Source organism: Pavona decussata, unplaced genomic scaffold, assembly GCF_977016875.1.
Source record: "Pavona decussata unplaced genomic scaffold, jaPavDecu1.1 SCAFFOLD_262, whole genome shotgun sequence".
NCBI lineage: Eukaryota > Metazoa > Cnidaria > Anthozoa > Scleractinia > Agariciidae > Pavona > Pavona decussata.
Genome location: NW_028145665.1, coordinates 1,329,200 through 1,352,500, shown reverse-complemented (window position 1 = coordinate 1,352,500; position 23,301 = coordinate 1,329,200). Strand labels below are relative to the sequence as shown.

Below are 23,301 nucleotides of genomic sequence, written 5' to 3'. Positions count from 1 at the left end.
TTTTATTTCTATCATTTTCTAATCTTTTATCAATGAAGATGAATTTCGTGAAGATAAAATCATTTTTTTTACGTGTGTTATTTTAACAAATATTTTAATTTCCAGGCGAGAAAAGCCGTCCTTTTGAAGTGCCATGTCGACGAACATGTCGATCAGCTCAGAAAGGTTTTTGACATTTAAGTCAAGCTTTATTTTAAAATGAATGATCTATCAGTCTTCTTGGCAACCCTACCCTGAAATCTATGCAAGGTGGAATTTGGAGAAAGAAAAGTTAGAAGCTCAATCACTGTGGCCCTTCATCCCCTAGCAGACGACATGGCAACAGACCTGACACAAGCTCAGGTTTTGTGCATCGACTTTTTATCCACTGAATAACTATCCGGTGGAGCGAGCTTTAATCCGGTGGATAGGGCTACCCAGTGGATAAAGTTATCTACTCTTTGAACAACCAAGGTCTAATGCTTTTGCTAATTAGGAAACAAGTAAAAGTATTTGGCAGTTGATTTGACATTTCCACGATATTAAGACTTCCGTTGTCATTAAATAAGTCTTAAGAAATACATCTTATTTGGTGTTCGCATCGCAGTCACATGACCTTAACAAACTTTACTGAACATGAAGAGTACAAATCCTTCGGAGAACAGGATTGCTTAGCTGAAATCACAGGAGACATCCACAACCAGCTAATGTGGCTTTCAGAAATATACAGTATTCTGTCCATTACTGCATTTCTGGGGAATACACTGATCTTAGTTGCTCTTCGGCAAGAAGTCTTCACTTCATGCGCCGGCCAAATTCTTGTTTCGTACCCTGGCGGGAAATGATCTTTGTGTGATATTATGTGGAGGCCCTGGCTGTGACTTCTTGGATGTCTGCTGCAAATGAACAATAGAATATTTGTTTGTTCGAATCATTTAGGAGCCTTTGGCTGTGACCTTTTGGATGTTAATGGTGAAGGAACGATGGAGTATTTGTCACTTTGCACCTGAAGCCGCCGTACAACAGGATATATTTTGTGTTCAGTGTCTTTGTTTACACTAACTTCAATAAGCGAGGACAGACTTCTCGCTCTGTTGTTAGGGCTCAGATACAGACAAGTTGTAACTTTGAAGCGAACATATCTAACTTTAACTGTTTTCTTGGTTCTGCGGATTGTCTGCTCAACAATTAACTTTTTGAATCACCATATAAGTCCAATAAGCTGACAATTAGGCTGCTGGCAATAAACGACGATGTTCTTCTGTGTCTTAATTCGTTTGAAATAACTGATCTGCACGAATACCACGCGTATTTACGAAACATAAAATCTACAATTAGAGGAAAAATAAAATTTGACCGGTAAAAACCGATTGTTTACTGCTAGAAGATCAGAGAAGTGAAAGAGGCAGTGAAGAAAACAGTGAAACAACTTTGTTGTTCATGGATTTAAATCTCAAGCAAGATTTTATTCCGTTAACTGAACTGGAGAGCTTAAATTGACTATTGCCATTATCAAGTTTTCAGCATCAAGAAATTCTCATACTCTCACAACTGAAATTTTAAGTAAAAATCTCATTAGCATTGCCTATAAGGAAGAATATGTTTTAAAATTAAGACGAATTCCCTGTCGCTGCATCGATTTGAATAGAGTTTTAAAATTCTCTCTAAACCAGCTGCTATTTGTAACTTAAGCCTAAGGGACGCGTTTTTGCTGCTCAGTGTCAAATTCATAAAATAAAGTGTCATAAAGTTTACTTGCCATGTTTCTAACGACGTTTTATGTCGTAAACCCAGTTGTTATAATCACTATCAAGATGAAGCATATATTATGAAACTTACGTCAGATTAGTTAGCCATCACACAAGGGGCAATATTTCAACTTCGTCGATAAATTGGAAGCCGCTAATTTGTGGACCAAATCCTTCTTTCGAACTTACCAATCGCAGCTGGCTCTACTACTTAAGATTGGTTGTTGTTAACAAAGGCCAAAGGAAAACACCAGAGACAAAATAAAAGAATAAATGAACTGACAAATGATTACGATAAGTTTGGGGGTTTTTATTGATTTCACATAAGAATAAACAAGCACATTTACGAAGGTAAAGAGATAAGGCAGTTTATTTTCTCCAGCAAGACTTCAATTTTTACGGAAGGAATAAAGCAAGTACGAAGGTGAAATGTTATTAACTCAATTACTCACTGTGCGCACTAAAAATTGATAAATAAATATTCAGTTGGCTGTGTAGGTACCTTTTGCCTCCCAATCAACACCTTCTTTGAATATTCAAACTTGTATTAACAGCCGCCAGTAAGTGGACATTGGAAGCCTGTGTCATATGGAAGTTTTCATTTCCAGCCAAAACGCAAGCTGCGTGATTTTGACAGTTATATTTCCGCCCACATATCACGGCATCTTTGATCTTTTGACTATCTGTTGAAACCTTTTGCAGTCTAAAAACAATTGAAACAAATCGGATTTGATGAATAAACAAAGTGACCCACCCGAGCTGACGATCATGTTGCAGTCACTAAGTAAAAATTGATGTCCACGAAGATATGTAAGTTTAGGGATCATTAAGCGTGAGCGCCACGTACTGTCTAAAACCTTGCAACAATCGATCAGGACGGGGCTTTATGGTTGTATAAAGCGAAGCGGGCGTTTGGAAGAAGCAAAATGGCCCGGCCACCTGCCTCCCATCCAAGCTGACAATAAATGAGATGCTTCAGTCTGTGTCTTAACCGTTTTGAATGTCTGCTGCGCATGAATGTCACATGGGTTTAGTCAGACATATGAGAAAAAAGTATAATTGGGAGAAGATGAAATGTGAGCGGTAGAACCTGTAGATAAACTTGCAACAATTAATCTGTAAAGAAGGCAAAGAAAGTTGGGGTCAACTCTTACTGATTTATTCCAAACAGAAACACACAAAAATAAAAATGATGAAAAAAGGCATTTTATCTTTCCTTAATAGCACTAATATTATGGATGTTTATTGAGAAGCGAATTGTGCATGTAGCTACAGGTAAAGGTAGTTCAATGCTATTGGTTAAATTTCATACTTGTCTAGAACAATTCCCACAATAACACTGGCTGGACAATCCTTCCCCTTTGGTTATTATTTGAGATACCTTGCTTTATCGCGGTCATGTATGTTAATAAACTTTCAGCGATCTGCTGTCTTCCGTTACATAAAAAACCTAAATAACGGTCGTGACATCTCTTCTCTATTCTTTTCCGTGGACATTCTTTTTTCAAAGAATGAAGGTGGAACGCCATTAGTGACGACTATGGTCAACACAAAATAAGGGTCATATTAACAGGTTACGATAAAGTGTTATACGCTTCAAAATAGAGTACAGACAATGAGAAACCTTAAACAAGGGAAGGCTCCGAAATTACAACTAACTAATTAACGACTAATTAACTTTCACACCTGCTACATGGACCAAATGAAGTTTAAAAAAGACATTCTTAACTCAGCAGTTGTCAATTTTAGGTAAACCATCTTATGCTTTTTTGTAAATTTACGAAATAAGTAAAAGAACTTGACATTTTATATAATTTGCCTTTTCGCGAAATATTTCCGTAGCGGCTGACAGAGCTGGTTGGTGGAGTTGTGTTGGGGCCTTATGTGTCACATGGCACGAAGTGGATAGGTGAAGGGTGAAGACTTCCGTTGTCATTAAACATGTCTTTAGAAATTTATTTCGTTGGTGCTCCCATCGCTGTACCGGTAACATGACCTTAAAAAACTTTACTGAAGATGAAGACCACAAGTCCTACAGAGAACAGGCTTGCGCACCAGAAATCAGAGAGGGAATTCATAACCAGTTGATACGTCTTTCAGTTATAACCAGTTTTCTGTCCATCAATGCATTTCTGGGGAATACTCTGATTGTCGTTGCTCTTCACTTCATGCGCCGTCCAAACTCTTGTTTAGTACCCTGGCGACAACTGATCTGTGTGTTGGTATCATTTCGGAACTTCTGGTTGTGACTGCTTTGATGTCAACGGTGAACCAACGATTGAATGTTTGTCGATTTGCGCACGATGGCAGTTATTTCACAGGGTTTCTTCTGTGTTCAGTGTCTTTGTTTACATTGACTGCAGTAAGCGTGGACAGACGTCTCGCCCTGTTGTTAGGACTTCGATACAGACAAGTTGTAACTTCAAAGCGAATATGTGCAACTCTCGCTGTTTTTTGGGTTCTTTCGATTATCGGCTCAGCAATGTACTTTTTGAATCGCCATATCACGTTATGGTGTATTAATATAGCTCTGCAATTGTGCATAGTCATCTCAGTTTTTTTCCTATTTAAAAAATTTCTTTGCTCTCCGTCATCATCAAGCTCAAGTTCAAAATAATTTTCACCAAGAAAAACCGGGCTAAACATTTCCACTGAACATAGCGCGATACAGAAAGACAGTGTTCAGTGCACTGTGGGTGCAGTTACCTTAAGTTGTTTGTTATCTACCATATGGTATAGTGAACACTCAAAAGATCCCAGTAACTGCATCCTCTTTCCTTGCTAGGGAATGTACAGAAACTTTAGTTATCTTAAATTCTTCATTTAACCCGATTCTTTACTGCTGGAAGATCAGAGAAATGAAACAGGCAGCGAAGGAAACAGTGAGACAACTTTGCTGTTCGTGGATTTAACTGAACTTCACAGTTAGTTTGCCTGGTCCCGCTTTCAAGTTTAATACATGTGTTTTTGTATAAAGCATCAAGACAGAAATTGCCATGCTTTCAAAATTAATTTGAAATTGTGGTGCATATTAGTTTTGTTAGATGGGGTAGAATTCTTCGCATTTAAGGTAAGGATGAATATTATTAGAATTAAGATAAATTTTCGGCCGCTGGATCGGTCTGGATAGCCGTTTGGAAATTCTCACTAAGCCCCCCGCTATTCGTAAAGAAAGTGAGATGTTTTCCTGCTTAATGTAAAATTTATAAAATAACCTGAAATAATAATAATAAGGAATATTTGTCATGTTTCTGATAGTAACATTTTCTGTCGAAAACCCTGTCGTTATTTGTGCATATATCAGTTTAGACTGCAAGCAGTCCCTTTCTGGATAGTCGAGAGGTCGCGCGAAATAGCCGAGCGCGAAAAAACTGGAGCAAACGAGCGGAGGGGAGCTTGGGGAGAGGCGTGAAAGTGGGGAAAGGAAAAGAAAGGGACTGCGCTCTTAGCTGTAACAGATGCGTTCAGGGTAACTCCGCCCACAATTCGTTAAACCCATTAAAAATCCAATTTACTGAATGACAGCTAATAAATAACAACTCAACATTGTTATTCAATCATCAGAATATAGAGGCGAAGAGGAAGAATCGCCGAGCTTGGGCATTGATCCAAGCTTCTCTGAAAAGCCAAAATCTCTAAAAGTTTTGGTGCATTTAAATTTTTTTTCGAGGCCCAGGGTAAAAGAAATCGACGACACAAACGCCCGAAGTGTAATTAAGAATGTGGTACAGGACAATTGGAAAGCTGTTGTTAGTTAAGCATCCTGCGGTGAATTCTGCCGACAAAGCTTGTTCCGCGGATGCGAAAATTACATTGTACTAGTTGACACCAATGTCTTTTAATAATTTTGGGATCTTGTCGAAGGCAACTGCTTTTAAACCAAAGTCATTTGATTGCAACTGGTCTTCAATAATACTGCGAAGCGGAACAACAATCACGATCGAAGCCGTGATGGCAAAGTTTTTCGCTCAAAACCAGTGGGAAGAATGGCCATTACATCTTTTCCCGACAAGAGCGCTTCTACTGCTAGTTTCTGTCCCTCTTTGAGAACTAAGCCGCCGACTTGATCGCTTACATTTACGAAGACATCGCTGCTATTCTCTTTCACGACTGAAACCATTTTCCTAGTGATCTGAAGTGTTGACATCAAACGTGTGAAGAAGTTAATTACACATCAAACTTGTTTGACAGCAGCTATTGTTTATGGACCAATCGGAATTTTCCGTTGCTGGAGCGACGGGAAATTCGAACGCGTTTGTTACAGTTAGCAGCGCAGTCCCTTTCTTTTCCTTCTCTCCCCCAGTCTCTTCTCGTTTATTTCTCCTCGCTCCAGTCTCGCTGCGCTGTGAGCGCACCCTCTCGACTGACCAGAAAGGGACTGCTTGCAGTCTAATATCAGTTTATTATAGTGAAGCCTATCTTTTGAAGCTTAAGTCAAATTAGTTAAGGGTTCCACCAGGGAATCTATAAACTTGGGCGATGAATTTGAAGCTGTTTAAGTTTTTAGGGCAAATTTTTCTTTCATATTTGACAATCACAACTGTCTCTAATGTTTGCACTGTTCCTAGCAAAGGCCATGGGAAACCATCGGAGACAAGTTAGTTTAGCTGAAGAGATGATTGACCTAATTTGGGAAGTTTGACTCTTAATTCATCCTACGAAGAGGCATTAAAAGACACACATTCACGAAAGAAAAGAAACAAGGCAGTGGATCTTTGTCAGGCAGCATTTTTCTGACACAATTCAGAAAAAAAAAGCGGGCAGGAAGGGTTAATCAAAATTATTGAAGCACTTTAATTTTCACCCAGCTTAAAATTGGATCTACTTTGAGCCACCGATTAAAAAATCCACAAAGGAAGGCCGCCGTTAAATAAGAAGAAGAATTAACTTTTAAACGTGCTAGTGGCACACCAAATAAACAACTTTCTGTAAAGCATCTGATGCTTTTCACAAATTACAAAATAAACTTAAGGCCTCGTTTAGTAGTCGCACCGAATAAACATGAACAAATCGTAAGAAGAACAGGCTTGCTCACCACTTTTCCGGCCGCTGCATGGGTATGAATAGGGTTTAAAAATTCTCCCTAAACCAGCTACTATTTGTAAATTAAAGGAGATGTTTTTGCTGTTTAACGTAAAATTAAAAAAAAAAAAAAAAAAAAAAAAGAGTATAACAAAACTTTCATGTTTCTCACAGGGACATTTTCTGCCATTAACCCGCTCGTTGTTTGTACGGATATCAGTCTATTAAGAGCGGTTGTCAATAACTTTCGAGAATCCGGCGACAGGAGCGGAAATTCGAATTTTTTTTTTATTTGCCCCAAAAGACCCTTTTGGTGAACTATTTTCAAAAATAATATTCAAAAGTTCCAGCGAATTTTTATTTTGGCAAAAATTGGGAAAGTTCGAAATCGGCCAAAACGCGACCGATGGCCCGATTGAAATTATGCAAATTAGTACATTTTTAAAACTCTCGTTCAAGACAAGGTAGCGTTTTCTCGAGTTGACACTTTCACAATCGTTTTTACATCCCTTGTGCTTGCTTCTAAACTATATTTTATCTCCACCTGAACATTCTTTCATTTAAAGTTGCCCACGTAAAGAATACAATGTTTGCTATTCATTAGATAGGGTGATTTTTGCCATATTTCAGATGACCATATCATCAAGGGTATATACAAATATACTGGTAATGAAATCAATTTTTTGAACGGGCAATTGTTCTTATTTATCATGTTAAAATATTTAGTTTGGCCCGTGAAAAGCGAGCGCGCTAGGTCGAGATGTGTGGAATGCACTTTGACACAATTCGCCATTTCAGTACTTCATGTTCCTCCTGTTACTTTGCACTTATCAATACACTTCACGGAAGCTTTTAGATAAAAGCCAAGGTCTCTGTGTTCATTTCATGCTTTTATACACGTAAATAACTAGCTTCAAACTTGAGTGCTCCCCATATTAGCATTAGGTTATCAAATGATTCCTTTCAGGTAAAATTTTCGAGTTTATATTGAGCCGTTCAAGCGAGATGAAAGAGCCGTTCGCAGGGAAATAACTTGAAATCAGTGAAATTAATACCCTGTCTCTCATATCATGCTGCACTTCCAAACTACCGTTATTATTAAGCTAGAAAGTGTAAATGCTCCCTTTTTACGTGACCTTAAACAGAATTTCCCTAAAATATTACGAATAAAGTCCACCACAAGAAAAAACTGAAAAAATCGCGCACCGACGTAAATGTAAACATCAGCCGTTTCTCGACTTGCTACATGGATGAAACGCGTCCGTTATTTTACCTCTGTATACATTTATGATCAGAAAGTAGAAACAAAAAATCTTCTCTATGCCCATCTCTATAAATGCACTCGCCAATCAGGCTCTGATTTTCTGTATGTTTGTCGAAAATACTGAAGAATAGTGCAACATAATAATTTGTTACTGACTACTTGACTCATTCAATCACAACAGGATACATGTAACACGACTGGAAACTAGATATAAAGAAATGCTCTTACTTGTCTGCAATCGTTACTCACATTATATCTGGCGATATCACATCCCCGAGGCAAGGCTGAAAATTGTCTCAAAATCCGCATATTAGAGATTCAAAGTTTTGAATAACGCAACAACTTTCATTGCGTGACAAGTGAAATGTGATACACAAGCGCGCGAAAAGCACCGGAATAAACAATGTCAAGATGACAGTGCGAAAATGATTTTTGAAATTACAAGAAGAAATTGAGGCAAGTCAAGGTCTGCAAGGTATATTTGATTGCCGGATTAAAACGAAAATCATGTTTCCTCCTCTCCCCACACCCCCCCCCCTCCCCCTCCTGGGGATTATACCGAATTGTCATCATCAACAACGACAACAACAACCTTTATTTTCCTCAAAATAAAGCCGAAATTAACTGAAATGAAAGTAAACAAATCAAGAGCTTTCGAAACCTCAATGCGGTATTTCAATATTATCCTCAAACAAAAAGTTTGGAGGAGAGTGAAGTTTTTTTTTCGCCATGGCACCTCTCCGTGCGGATCAAGCTCAAAAAATGCGCAAGATTTGTAATGTGTTACGCTTAATCAATACAAAAAGGACGTTCGCTTGCACCTATCAAGGCACAAAAGATCGGGCTTATAAAGAAATTCAGGACGAAATAGTGTTGTTGCTAAGGCAGGTAAAGTGTTTTCGTTTGAGTGAAACTGAGAGCATGAAAGAACATTTTATTTCTTTCTCTGACTTTCCCTATTTTTTTAAACAGAAATCCACTGCTATGCATTACTTGACTTTATTCCAGGAATTATGATTTACGATTGAAACTTTCCGTTCGTCTTTATATGCTCTCACCACCGAGAGAAGTAAGGCCTTTGTGTGAACTGGAACAGTCAGAAACCTTTAACGACGAAGGGAGACCCGGGAATGAAAAGCAAAGACTGAATCGTTGTCATTGTCAATGCATGTACTGTGGGTTAACCCAATCCAAGTGGAACTCGTAATTAAGTTATATCTTCAACCATGCCATATAAAAACCACTATAAATTGAACAATCACTGGACTATGGTACACAGGTTCAAAAGATACTCTCACTGGCCTTGTCAAAGGCTGTTCGTATGGTGGATACTCTGAAGCACGCTTAAGGAGGATTTAACAATGACAACGTCAGACTTACACAGTGACGGCCCGTAAGAGATAACACCGTCTTTTAGACCGAACACGAAAATCTGAGAAATACCAGTCGTGCCCCTCATCCTTTGAGACTAGTGCGCGCTAGAAAATAAATTAAGGTTAAACTCTTATCTTAAAATTTGATCAGCCCTTCCGGAAGCAATAATGCAGAATAATGTTGTGTATTTCCAGTTAACATTTTATCGCCATCAGTGACTCATCTCAAACAGACATTAAAGCGAGGTTTAACAAGTTAACCTAAAACGAAGTTTTTTTTTTCGTTCCATTCATGGTGAACGTCAATCTCGTACCCAGAGTCTTCAGGCTTTTTGGTCAGCGGGGCAACGCCGGGAAGACTCTGGGGACATCGAATTTTATTACCGCGGGATTTCTGCGGTAAAACAATGGAAACCGTTACGGAACAGCCAATCAAAAAAATTGAATTTTTTCGATGTCCCCAGAGTCTTCCCGGCGTTGTCCCGCTGACCAAAAAACCTGAAGACTCTGGGTACGAGATTGGGTGAACGTCCTTATTACATTGATTAACCGTATAACACATTGCAAATATTGCGCACCTTTTGAGCTTGATCCACAACTTTTGCGCGTTGATCCATGGCGAAAGACAAACTTCACTCTACTAAATATAATAGCTTTTTGTTTGAGGATAGTATTGAAATACTGCATTGAGGTTTCAAAAGGTCTTAATTTGTTAACTTGATTTAAATTAATTTCGGTTTTACTTTTCCTGTAATGTTATTTTATTAATGAGAATCCGGCACAGACAATACAGAGTGAAACTCAGAATAGGAAAACTACATGATTATTGTTTCAGTCCATTAAATATACCTTGCAGACCTTGACTTGCCTCAATTTCTTCTTGTAATTTCAAAAATCATTTTCGCACTGTCATCACAAGGGCGAATCTTGACATTGTTTATTCCGGTGCTTTTCGCGCGCTTGTGTATCACATTTCACTTGTCACGCAATGAAAGTTGTTGCGTTATTCAAAACTTTGAATCTCTAATATGCGGATTTTGAGACAATTTTCAGCCTTGCCTCGGGGATGTGATATCGCCAGATATAATGTGAGTAACGATTGCAGACAAGTAAGAGCATTTCTTTATATCTAGTTTCCAGTCGTGTTACATGTATCCTGTTGTGATTGAATGAGTCAAGTAGTCAGTAACAAATTATTATGTTGCACTATTCTTCAGTATTTTCGACAAACATACAGAAAATCAAAGCCTGATTGGCGAGTGCATTTATAGAGATGGGCATAGAGAAGATTTTTTGTTTCTACTTTCTGATCATAAATGTATACAGAGGTAAAATAACGGACGCGTTTCATCCATGTAGCAAGTCGAGAAACGGCTGATGTTTACATTTACGTCGGTGCGCGATTTTTTCAGTTTTTTCTTGTGGTGGACTTTATTCGTAATATTTTAGGGAAATTCTGTTTAAGGTCACGTAAAAAGGGAGCATTTACACTTTCTAGCTTAATAATAACGGTAGTTTGGAAGTGCAGCATGATATGAGAGACAGGGTATTAATTTCACTGATTTCAAGTTATTTCCCTGCGAACGGCTCTTTCATCTCGCTTGAACGGCTCAATATAAACTCGAAAATTTTACCTGAAAGGAATCATTTGATAACCTAATGCTAATATGGGGAGCACTCAAGTTTGAAGCTAGTTATTTACGTGTATAAAAGCATGAAATGAACACAGAGACCTTGGCTTTTATCTAAAAGCTTCCGTGAAGTGTATTGATAAGTGCAAAGTAACAGGAGGAACATGAAGTACTGAAATGGCGAATTGTGTCAAAGTGCATTCCACACATCTCGACCTAGCGCGCTCGCTTTTCACGGGCCAAACTAAATATTTTAACATGATAAATAAGAACAATTGCCCGTTCAAAAAATTGATTTCATTACCAGTATATTTGTATACCCTTGATGATATGGTCATCTGAAATATGGCAAAAATCACCCTATCTAATGAATAGCAAACATTGTATTCTTTACGTGGGCAACTTTAAATGAAAGAATGTTCAGGTGGAGATAAAATATAGTTTAGAAGCAAGCACAAGGGATGTAAAAACGATTGTGAAAGTGTCAACTCAAGAAAACGCTACCTTGTCTTGAACGAGAGTTTTAAAAATGTACTAATTTGCATAATTTCAATCGGGCCATCGGTCGCGTTTTGGCCGATTTCGAACTTTCCCAATTTTTGCCAAAATAAAAATTCGCTGGAACTTTTGAATATTATTTTTGAAAATAGTTCACCAAAAGGGTCTTTTGGGGCAAATAAAAAAAAATTCGAATTTCCGCTTCTGTCGCCGGATTCTCGAAAGTTACTGACAACCGCTCTTAAGATGAAGTTCATCTTTTCACGCTTACGTCAAATTAATTGAGGGTTGCAGCAAGACAATAAAGTCGTAAGGTAACACCCGTGTATGCTTTTTTTCTATTTTTCAGTTGGGAGGTATAACAAGACACTTAATGACTGGTTTCACGGGAAACAGTGTGCTTTGTTTCTCTTCCACCCTCAATGTTCCTCAATGTTTCGCCTCGGGGTACATTGAGGTTCTCTTGGGGCCAGTCATTAAGTGCTTAATGTTCACCTAATTTGTTTTCAACATTTGATTGCATGAATATCACGTGGATTTAGCTAAACATCGAAAAGACGTAGAAAAATTACAGCGAAATTGAACCTGACCGATAAAGCCTGTCCAAAAAATCTGTAGTGAAGAAGGGAAAAATAGTTTGGGTTCAGCTTCACTGTTATATTCTACAAAAAGAGACAAAAATATAGAAAAAAAGCAGTTTATCTTTCTTCATAGTACTAATATTGTGACAGAACTTTAGGTGAAAAGGTAACATGTTGATTGGTTTAACTACAAACTAGAACGTTCTCAGTTGCTCTTCAAGTTATAATTAGTCTGGACAATCCTCTGTTTTATTACATGGTTTACTATTAAAATGCAAATCAACTTTACATTATTTGCTGCTTTCATAGTATATACAATATACCGAATAATGGACTTAACAGATTTTTTATTCTCCTTTCCATGGAATAAAGGTGAAACTCCGTTAGCTTCAATAAAGGTAAGCACAAAATAGAGATTGTATTAACAGGTTAGGAACTAAAATGGTTTTGAAAATGGACCTGCAACCAGGTGGAATCATGATAACAAATAAAATTTTACTCTGACCAGTTAAGATATATAAAATTAAGTGTTTGAAATCCTAACGTTTCGGCTAAAACTTCAGCCTTCAAAAGGGGGAAGTCATAAGAATTTCTACAAAGAGCCCGGTCTATATAAGGAGAAATGCAAATTTGGACTTTGATCTGACGGTAAGGATAATTAAAAAGCTCATTATTTGCATTTCTCTTTATATACATCATGCTCTTTTAACAATTCTTGTCACTACCCAACCGATGCCAGAAAGCTAAAGTTTTAGCCGAAACTTTAGAATTTTAAACATTTACACAATTTTCTGTAAACCATCTGATGCTTTTTGCAAATTTACGAAATACTAAAAGCAAAGTACTTGGCAGTTAATTTGACATTTCCGCGATAGTAAGACCGTTCCGCTGTCATTATTCAAGTCTTTCCATATTCGCCTCTTTCTGTAGTCGTATCAAAGTAACATGGCCTTAAAAAACTTTACTGAAGATCAAGAGTACAATTCCTACGTAGAACAGGTTTGCTCACCAGAAATCGCAGAAGGAATTCATAACCAGCTGATTTGTCTTTCAGTGATAAACAGTTTTCTGTCCGTTACAGCATTTCTGGGGAACACTCTGATTCTCGTTGCGCTTCACAAGGAGTCTTCACTTCATGCGCCGTCCAAACTCTTGTTTCGTACCCTGGCGACAACTGATCTGTGTGTTGGTATCGTTTTGGAACCTCTGGTTGTGACTTTTTGGATGTCAACGGTGAAGAAACGATGGAATGTTTGTCGCTTTGCATACGATGGCAGTTTATTCACAGGATTTCTTTTGTGTTCAGTGTCTTTGTTTACATTGACTGCAATAAGCGTGGACAGACTTCTCGCCCTGTTGTTAGGACTTCGATACAGACAAGTTGTAACTTTAAAGCGAATATACGTAACTCTCGTTGTTTTATGGGTTCTTTCGATTGTCGGCTCAGCAATGTACTTTTTGAATCACCATATCACGTTATGGTGTATTACTATAGGTCTGCCATTGTGCCTGGTTATCTCAGTTTTTTCTTATATAAAAATTTTCTTTGTTCTTCGTCATCAACAAGCTCAAGTTCAAAATCATGTTCACCAAGGACAACCGAGCCAAACAGTTCCACTGAACATAGCGCGATACAGAAAGACAGTGTCCAGTGCACTGTGGGTACAGTTCGCTTTAGTTGTTTGTTATCTACCATATGGTATAGTGATGGTTTTGAACAATCAAAAGATCCTATCTGCATCCTTTTCCCTTGCTAGGGAATGTACAGAAACTTTAGTTTTCTTAAATTCTTCATTAAACCCGATTCTTTACTGCTGGAAGATCAGAGAAGTGAAACAGGCAGTGAAGGAAACAGTGAGACAACTTTGCTGTTCGCGGATTTAAATAACAAGAAACATTTTAACTGAATTGTATAGCTTAGTTTGACTGGTGCATTTTTCAAGTTTAATACATGTGTTTTTGTATAAAGCATCAAGACAGAAATTCTCGTGCTTTCAAATTTGAAATTGTGGTGTATGAGTTTGGAGAGCACGAAAGATGCGTAAGAGTTGCTCGAGGCGTAGCCGAGAGCAACTCTCGCTTCTTGAGTGCTCTTCAAACTTCCCAAGTGCTTCATATCTCGATGAACGCACAGCTGACTCATGAACCAATTGTTTTATAACATTTTCAACGCTGTATCTTAACCCGTTGATTGTAGGTTGACCAGTGGTTTTCCAAGCATTCACCCAATGTTCAAAGTGGTAATATAAACAACCCCAGGTTCAGTTAAAATACACAGCTTACAAGATAAAAAAAAAACACCCCGTTGGTCGAATTAAATACACTGGTTGTCAATTAAAAATTTTCGAAAAAAACAAACTTGAAAATTTGATCCTTGCTTTACATGGAAGAATTCTTTCCGACTCGCGAGGACATGTGTTTGTTTACGCAAGATTTACGCAATTTTCACGTTTCATCGATAAAAATAGGAAGAAAACAGACAACTGAAGCTTTCCTAAGTAAAAAATTTAGTCAGATAAGTCTGTGTTCTAAAGGCCTGGCTAAACTAGGAAACATTGTTGCAGAAACACTGTTGCGGAGGCAAATGTTTTCCAGTTTAGCCGCGCGGGAAACATGTGTTGGGGAAACAAATTTTGCTGCTCGGAAACAAGAAAATGTTTTTTCCTCAGGTCAAAAACATTTTTGCAACCTGGACACAAATTTTGCTTCTGAGACATATGTTTCCCAGTTTAGCCACCATGAAAGCAATGTTGACCTAGCAACAAAGTCAGTTTATTATTATGCGCATGTGTGACCCTATGTTTTCCGAAACAATGTTTCCTCGTTTAGCCACCGGGGCAGCAAAACATTTTGTTTGCTTCCCGCTAATTTAGCCACCCTGGAAACATAACAAGAAACAATGTTTCCTAGTTTAGCCAGGACTTAAGAAGCAAAGGCGTACAATTTTTAATCCGAGATCGAAGACAAATGTGCAAGCGATTTGAAGGAACTGCAGGTCTATTTTGAAATGAATTTATTGAACCTAAACTTGCTACAAGTCGGCCTCGCGAGTTTGGCGAGCGGAGCGAGCTTTTTTATGAGCTTTTTTAGACCGCGAGCGTTCCGCGCCATAAAAATCGGACGAAGGACTTTTTTGAAAGTCTATATCGAACCGTACAGAGCACGTTTTTCCAAAAATTTCGCAAAAAAAACTATTAGAAGTACGAAGAATCAGTCAATAAGAAAAGTATTTAAGTACAAATTCAAAATGAAACCTGTAATTTCTTGTTAAATTGGATTCCCACAAGTACTCGAACATTACCAAGAACTGAGTCCGTGGCTTAAATAATGATCTGAGATGTCCGCTTGCTCGTCGGCTGGATAAAACGACAATTTGCCCTTGAAGCACAATTTCTTCGCCGTTTATTATCGGATTTCCGCTGTTCAAACTGTCGAGTATTCCTTAGCAGTTTTTCTTCCAGTTTATTGTTTCGAAAAGGTGTGCTTTCCCTCCGAAAAAAGCAAAATTGGCCTCTGAAAATTAATAGTTTTGCGAGACACGATGACACGGGCCTTGCTTGTTCTCATTTTTCCTTTTCTTTAGGGTTTTTTTTTTTTCGGGAGTTAGAAACTCCAATCCTAAAGAAAAAAGTAAGCAGATCTTCTTCATCAGCTGGTTTGCTTCTTGCCATATGTAGTTAAACTTTTTACTGACGTTTGAATGCAAAATGCCGAAGTCACTCACGGAGAAATTCCTCTTCTCGAGGTATTTGTTTGCTGACGTCATCAGCGTGCACAATGGGAATATGAAGCACGCGCGCGCAATTGAATTTGATTACACGAATTTACTACCTATGTTATAAATATCGAATAGTAGACTTAACAGCTTTTTTCTTCTCCTTTCCATGGAATTAAGGTGAAACTCCGCTAGTTTCAATAAAGGTCAGCACAAAATAGTGATTGTATTAACAGGTTAGGAGCTAAGATGGTTTTAATCAAAGGGTGCCTATAGCTAACTCGTTGATTAAGTATTTTAGAAATGAAAGCTGATAGTGAACTCGCAATTGGTGAAACACTTGTCATCATACTAGGCAAGACCTCTCTCACAAAGTTGGTGGCTTTTACTAGATAGCCTGTTTCAGGCTCCAAGATGGTAATGTGCAGAGAAACGCACAGCGGCTGGGGAGAGAGAAGGCTCTCCTTCCTTTTCTGCCACTGCCCCCTTTCCCAGATCACGAACGTCCTATTTTCCCTTGACCATGTTTTCGCGACGTCCCTACTATCGGAGAGCCTGGCACAGGCTAATTACGAGAAGACATATGTGATGGGAGTTGGACTCGCTGTGTATTTCAAGGAACATATGTGACAGTATATGCCTGTGCTAGGCCTCCTTGGAAGGTATCATTGTTTACTCACTGTAGTATTGTGTATTAAGACAGTCGCTCATCAGTTCCCAGTTCCCCGTTTGTTGTTATGTAAATGGTTGGAAAGAGACTACCATTCGCATGTCCTAGTTTCACTTGCACGTAAAAATACATTAACAATTGATTCAACGTGGTGGGATATCTTGCATTAGTGTTGTTTCAGTTGTCTGGTCCGATTCAACCTGATTGCCTGCTTGGAACTAAATGCTGCTCTTATTAAATTATATACATTTATTATTCAAAAACGTCAGAATCTGCTGCGGTCACTTGTTTATGGATCGTTGCGAACTGGGGAAAGATCCCATTCGTTTTTTGAGTAGCGGAGGGAGGGTACCCTTCTCTTCAGGTATTTTGACATTAATACATGTATTTTCTCTCCCTTTGTTATCGTTTCAAGAAGGAAAAGGGCAGTTTATGTCTTGCCTTTGATTTTGCACTTTCTTAAGGAGATACTGCACCATCCTGAATTTGCTTAATTTGCAATTTCCTTAATCTATAAAAGATATTAGGTACTGATTGTGCAACTCTTCTATCTTGATTTCTCAGGTACCATTTGCATACGGCTGTACTGTAAAGAACTTGTGTTGTCCTTTCCTTGATATCAGCTCTGGTTTGTCCACAGTAAATTGAAGGAAATGATAGGAATCCAGATTCCTTGTCCATAAATATGCCTAAAGGTCTTTTTCCTTTACCTGGTGAAAAACTAATAATCTTTTTGACATTTTCAGTCACACCTGGTTCTTGCAATATAGTATCTGTGACCAATGATAGGCGGTCTTCTACTTCACATCATGCATCATCATCATCATCGGTTTTAGAATCAGTAATACCGGTAGCTTCACTGGTTACAGATTTCCCCGTGTTCCAAGGGGTCACTGGAATGAAGTTCATTTGGTTTATTGGTGCTGGAGTTTACAAACTCTTGGCAATCATCATCTTCATTTATATGCACTATTGCTATTATTGAGCCAATTCTCCTGGACCCCTATATGTTTATTTTGAAACAGTTCACTTGTTTCAACAAGGTAATTTGCAGCTTCCAACACGTTTCTTGGTCTAACATTCTGAAACTGATAATAGTGCTAGTAACTTAAATTTTTTTAATTTTTATAGGAATAATGGTTTGTGATTAATTTATAGAGCAGGGATGGCGCAGTGGTGAGAGCACTCGCCTCGCACCAATGTCGCCCGGGTTCGAATCCCGGACTCGGCGTCATATGTGGATTGAGTTTGTTGTTGGTTTTCGTCTTCGCTCCGAGAGGTTTTTCTCCGGGTACTCCGGTCTTCCCCTCTCCTCAAAAACCAACACTTCGATTCGATCTGGAAAATGTCACCAATTAGTGCCCCGCGCTAAATACATTGACACTTAAATTAAGTGATTTATTTTTATTTTTATTATTTTTTTTTACAGGTCTTGATAGAGTATGTATAACTGAATTCACATCAGCTGGTACATTAACAACATTGCCATGATTAGATAGTTGTCCACCTCTAGGGGGTTTACGTATTTGTATAAATGGTATGCATGGGGATATCAATCTTTCTTCTAAAGGTGTCAAGTAAGGACATTCAGGTTTCACAGGAAATTTCATTTTGTTAGCCTTAGAACATGCTGGTAACTTCCCATCACTTAGTTTTGAATAACAGGTTGAGCAAACCCATTCGAGATTGCAACTAGATTTCTTGTGCACTTAGTGTATTTATTAGCATCACACTATGTAACCGATGATCCATACCTTAATGCTATCATGGAAAGACTGAATCACAGCTACTTTTATTGAAAACCAACACTACGAATGTTCATATGATAGTTAGATTCACCATACAGTTGATGAGATACTTTTCTAAAAAATACAGTCACCTGCACCCACACGATCAAATAGCGACAAACCATGTTGAGCTTATCTAGATTGCAGCAACATAAAAGCATCAGCAGGACCTGGGTTCAATTCAATGTCACCTGAAGTAAAAATCTTTGGCCTTGAAGCAATATAAATAGCATGAGTCGCAACAGTAAGCAACAAGTATTTTTTCCAACACAATCCAATTGCAAGGTGAATTCAGTAATCACTGTAATCTCGACGGTTCGCTGTCACGGCGGGCGCTTCCATATTTATACGTAAACTGTAACTTACTTTTTTGAACATTTCGATGCTTCTCCAACTCCATTCCTGCTATTACTTAAGCTTAAATGGCTGCATAAGTCTTCCAACCGATGTTAATTTGTTGTCCTGGTTGGCCACTTAAAGTGCTACTATGATCAAATTTTTACCTCTTGAATTTTAAGGTTTATCACATAGAATTCTAGGAAAGATTAAAAACGCCGTGTACCGTTTCTTAATATCTGCATTGGTTCCGAAGATATTCACGTTTGAAAAATGTGTAAAATATGTAAATGAGAGGACTGATAACGTCACAAACTCAACCGAATTTTGGTCAAATGTTATAAATAGAGCTATCACAGTCAATTTATAACAGTCCCCTCCAACCTGATTTCAATATTTTAGTGATTTTCAGCTTGAAAAACATTTAACAAGGCCACGAACTCGACCTACCATATTTATACGCTTGCTGGATCATGCAGATGAGGCACCATTGGCAAATATCAAAATAGAATGCCAAATATGGCCAGCAAGGCCTTAAGTGTCAAGGAGGACATGAACCCAGTATGTTGCCATGGTAACAAAACTGATAAGCTCATATTATGGAGCGCACCTAGAACAATGTCACTGCAACGAATTAAGCATTTCTGATACAAATTCGCTGAGATATCTTTTTTCATAATATTTGACCAAAATTCTGTTGAGTTTGTGACGTCATCACTTGGCTAATTTGCATATTTTAAAAACTTGAATATCTCGGGAACAAAAAGAGATATTTGAAAATAGTAAATAGCATTCTTCTTCACGTACAGACCACTTGTTTATGTTTAAAAATGGCTCAGATTAGAAAGACACGAATTTCGTCATAGTAGCACTTAAAGTTCTTTGGTTTCGCATCATGAAGCCGTCAATTGTGCCAATGTTTCTCATGTTTTCAATACTTATTTCCTGCAAGAAGTGCTCTTTTCGCTCATATAAGTTCGACAAATAAGAATCATTTTCAACAAAGCTTAACACATTAGCATGAGATTTACTCATTGTTGTAAGTCTGTCTCTAACACAGTTCTAAACCTTAACTTTAAATATTCTCAAGAAAGAAACGAAGTGACAACTGTCTAACACGTGCTCTCGCACTGAACTCAAACATGGCCAACGAAAACCAGTCTGCGGGGTGGCCCGAGTCAGGGACCCAGAATCCCGTGGGGTTCCTAGTCAATACGATTACAACATCTCCCCTCTAACAGGATTCAATGAGTCTTTGTCGCTTTTTAACTTGCCGTCCAGGTCTTGTAGTAATGGGTGACCTGTGTGCATCTGCTGTGAATTTGGTTGATACTTCTGCTTCTGTGGATGCCCGTTGGTCAGTTTCAGGCAAACATGGACTCCTGGGTGAGTCATGAAATGGTGGAACTACAGGATCACGCAGCGGTGGGTGCATGGGCTGATCATTTTGAACTGAGATGATCTGTCTCCTATTTCTTCTGTAAATATGCCCTTGGTCATCTTCCAAGAGGTATGACCTTGGCAACACTTCTGCTTTGCGCCATTCTTGCTCTCTGTTTGGACTAATTCGCACCTTGTCTCCCACCTCGAGTGGAGGCAAATCTTTGCTTTGTTTGTCATAGTTTCTCTTGGAAATGTTCTGGCGAAGTTTGCCAGGGAGTACTGGAGCTTCAGAGAAGAGCTAAGCGTAGAAGATGGGCTGCTCTTCAAATCTGACCGACTAGTTGTCCCAAGACCATTCAGAGCCGAAGTGTTGGATGGAATTCATGGAGCACACTTAGGAGAAAACAAAAGGGACGTGAAGCTCTTTACACCTGACAGGCGATTTGCTACCTCCTCTACAGTAGCCATTAGATCATAATCATGAGCACTCTGCAGAGTGAGATCTGGCTTTTTAAGCAATTCGCCTCGTAATTCATCCGATAACACTCCACCAACAAAACGATCCCTGATTAATGAGTCTTTTAGATCTCCAATTTCACATGTCAGGGACAGTCTCTTTAGTTCACTTACCAAATTATCAATTCGCTCTCCCTCCTTCTGGTTTCGCTGATTAAACACTAGTCGCTCATAGATAACATTCCTAGCCCCTTCACATAGTTCCTTAAACTTCTTACAGACATCGTCAAAACACTCATTGCTCTCTCCCGCGTTGAAAACAAAATGACTGTACTCCTCGATAGATCTCGATAGCTTCTGGCCCAGCACAATGAAGTAACATGTTTACCTTTAGTTTATCTGGTTTCTCATCTTTCGCTTTCGCCACAAGGTAAATTTCAAACTACATTAGAAACTTCCTCCAGTTTTCCGATGCGTGTGCATCCAGCACTAGCGAACCAGGCGCGCGGGAATCTCTTTCGGTCACCAGGACACGACTTGTCACCTTTTTCGTACCTTCTTGCAATTCGTTCACTTCTCAAAAATCGACCACGTCTGACACCATGTTGTAAGTCTGTCTCTAACACAGTTCTAAACCTTAACTTTCAATATTCTCAAGAAGAAACGAAGTGACAACTGTCTGACACGTGCTCTCACACTGAACTCAAACATGGCCTCCAAAAACAGTCTGCGGGGTGGCCCGAGAAAACAGTCAGGGACCCAGAATCCCGTGGGGTCCCTAGTCAATAACATTACAACACTCATTTTGAAGTCACTTTCCAGTTAAAGCTACAAAATCATCACAATGAAAGCTCCGAGCAGGATTATCACACGATGCACACGCAGCGCTTTTTCCAGCAGGGGTCTTCGGGAACGATCGACAGAGCCGTTTTATCGGGCGCTTTCGTGCCGGGCCGACTAATTACGAAAGTGTCTACACCTAGTGACAGATTTCCATATCGCAGGTGCCCACAATAACTCGTTCTAATGCTACGCGTAATCCTCGAGTGAAAAATGGACCTGCAACCAGGAAGAATCATGATAACAAATAAAATTTGACGCTGATCAGTTCACTTGAGATATATAAAATTGAATGTTTAAAATTCTAGCGTTTCGGCTAAAAGAGCAATGCAAATTTGGACTTTGATCTGACGGAAAAGATAATCAAATAGCTTAAAATTTGCATTTCTCTTTATATACTTCATGCTCTTTTAAACAATTCTTATCACTTCTCAACTAACGTCGGAAGGCTAGAGTATTAGCCGAAACGTTGGGATTTTAAACATTTACACAATTTTCTGTAAACCATCTGATGATTTTTGCAAATTTACGAAATACTAAAAGCAAGTTACTTGGCAGTTGATTTGACATTTCCGCGATAGTAAGACTTCCGCTGTCATTAAACAAGTCTTTCCATATTCTTCTCTTTCTGTACTCGCATCGCAGTGACATGGCCTTAACAAACTTTACAGAAGATCAAGAGTACAAGTCCTTTGGAGAACTAGTTTGTTTACCAGAAAACAAAGAAGGAATCCATAACCAGCTGATATGTCTTTCAGTGATAAACATTTTTTTGTCCATTACTGCATTTCTGGGGAACACTCTGATCCTAGTTGCTCTTTACAAGGCGTCTTCACTTCATGCTCCGTCCAAACTCTTGCTTCGTTCCCTGGCGATAACTGATCTGTTTGTTGGTATCATTGTGGAGCCTCTCGCTGTGACTTCTTGGATGTCAATGGTGCACGAACGATGGAATATTTGTCGTTTTGCATACGATGCCTCCTTTGTCGCAGCATATACTTTGTGTTCAGTGTCTTTGTTGACATTGACTGCAATAAGCGTGGACAGACTTCTCGCCCTGTTGTTACGGCTCAGATACAGACAAGTTGTAACTTTGAAGCGAACATATGTTACCCTAACTCCATTTTGGGTTCTGTCTATAGTACTCTCGTCAATTTATGTTTTAAATCACCAAATAACGATGTGGTTTGGTAGGAGTGTTATATCGTTGTGTCTAGTCACCTCAGTTTTCTCTTATGTCAGAATTTTCTTTACTCTCCGCCATAATCAAACTCAAATACAAAATTCTGTTCAACAAGAACAATCAAGCCAAACAGTTCCACTAAACATAGCGCGGTACAGAAAGACTGTGTCTAGTACACTGTGGGTGCAGTTGGCTTTAATTGTTTGTTATCTGCCATACAGTATAGTGCTGGCTTTGAAGACTGAACGGATGCAGACTCCATCCTTTTTCCTTGCTAGAGTCTTTACTTTGACTTTAGTTATGTTAAACTCCTCATTAAACCCGATTCTTTACTGTTGGAAGATCGCGGAAGTGAAACAAGCAGTGAAGGAAACAGTGAGACAACTTTGCTGTTCGTAGATTTTAATAACAAGAAACATTTTAACTTAACTGTATAGCTTAGTTTGCCTGGAGCCTTTTTCAAGTTTAATACATTGTATAGAGCATCAAGACAGAATTTCTCATGCTTTCACAATTGACATTGTTTGAAAAGAGTAGGTGACCTAGTCCCCGGTATGGTAGTCTATCTCTCTATCATATGTCTTCTGTCTTTCACAATTATGCATGGGTTTGGTGGGTGTGTGAGATCAAAGTATAGACTGAAAGCTTCTGCCAGTGGCGTCTTTACATGCTAACGTCCAATCTCACCCACAGAAAAATAGTAAACCGCCATGAGATTATGTGATATGTGCGGTTCATAAATACATTACCAATATCATTCAAGGTAATGATGAATATTACCAGTTCAAAACGCAATTACGGAGAAAAGAGCCGTCTGGTAAGGGTTAGTCGAAAT

General features: G+C 38.7%; 2 protein-coding genes across 2 annotated transcripts; both read left to right on the top strand.

The window, feature by feature from the left end:
• Positions 1–13,021: 13,021 nt before the first annotated feature.
• Positions 13,022–14,011, top strand: LOC146456055 (histamine H2 receptor-like). The gene has a single exon (XM_085093575.1). The coding sequence runs from the start codon at positions 13,042–13,044 to the stop codon at positions 13,978–13,980; it is 939 nt and encodes a 312-aa protein (XP_084949701.1). The 5' UTR covers positions 13,022–13,041; the 3' UTR covers positions 13,981–14,011.
• Positions 14,012–21,738: 7,727 nt separating this feature from the next.
• LOC146456054 (melanocortin receptor 4-like) lies at positions 21,739–23,051 on the top strand. Its single transcript, XM_085093598.1, has one exon. It carries the CDS (start codon positions 21,933–21,935, stop codon positions 22,863–22,865), a length of 933 nt encoding a protein of 310 aa, XP_084949724.1. The 5' UTR covers positions 21,739–21,932; the 3' UTR covers positions 22,866–23,051.
• The last annotated feature ends 250 nt before the right edge of the window (positions 23,052–23,301 follow it).

Excerpts from the sequence above, each read along its gene's own strand:
- LOC146456055 (XM_085093575.1), top strand. The coding sequence starts at position 13,042 with ATGGCCTTAAAAAACTTTACTGAAGATCAAGAGTACAATTCCTACGTA.
- LOC146456054 (XM_085093598.1), top strand. The coding sequence starts at position 21,933 with ATGGCCTTAACAAACTTTACAGAAGATCAAGAGTACAAGTCCTTTGGA.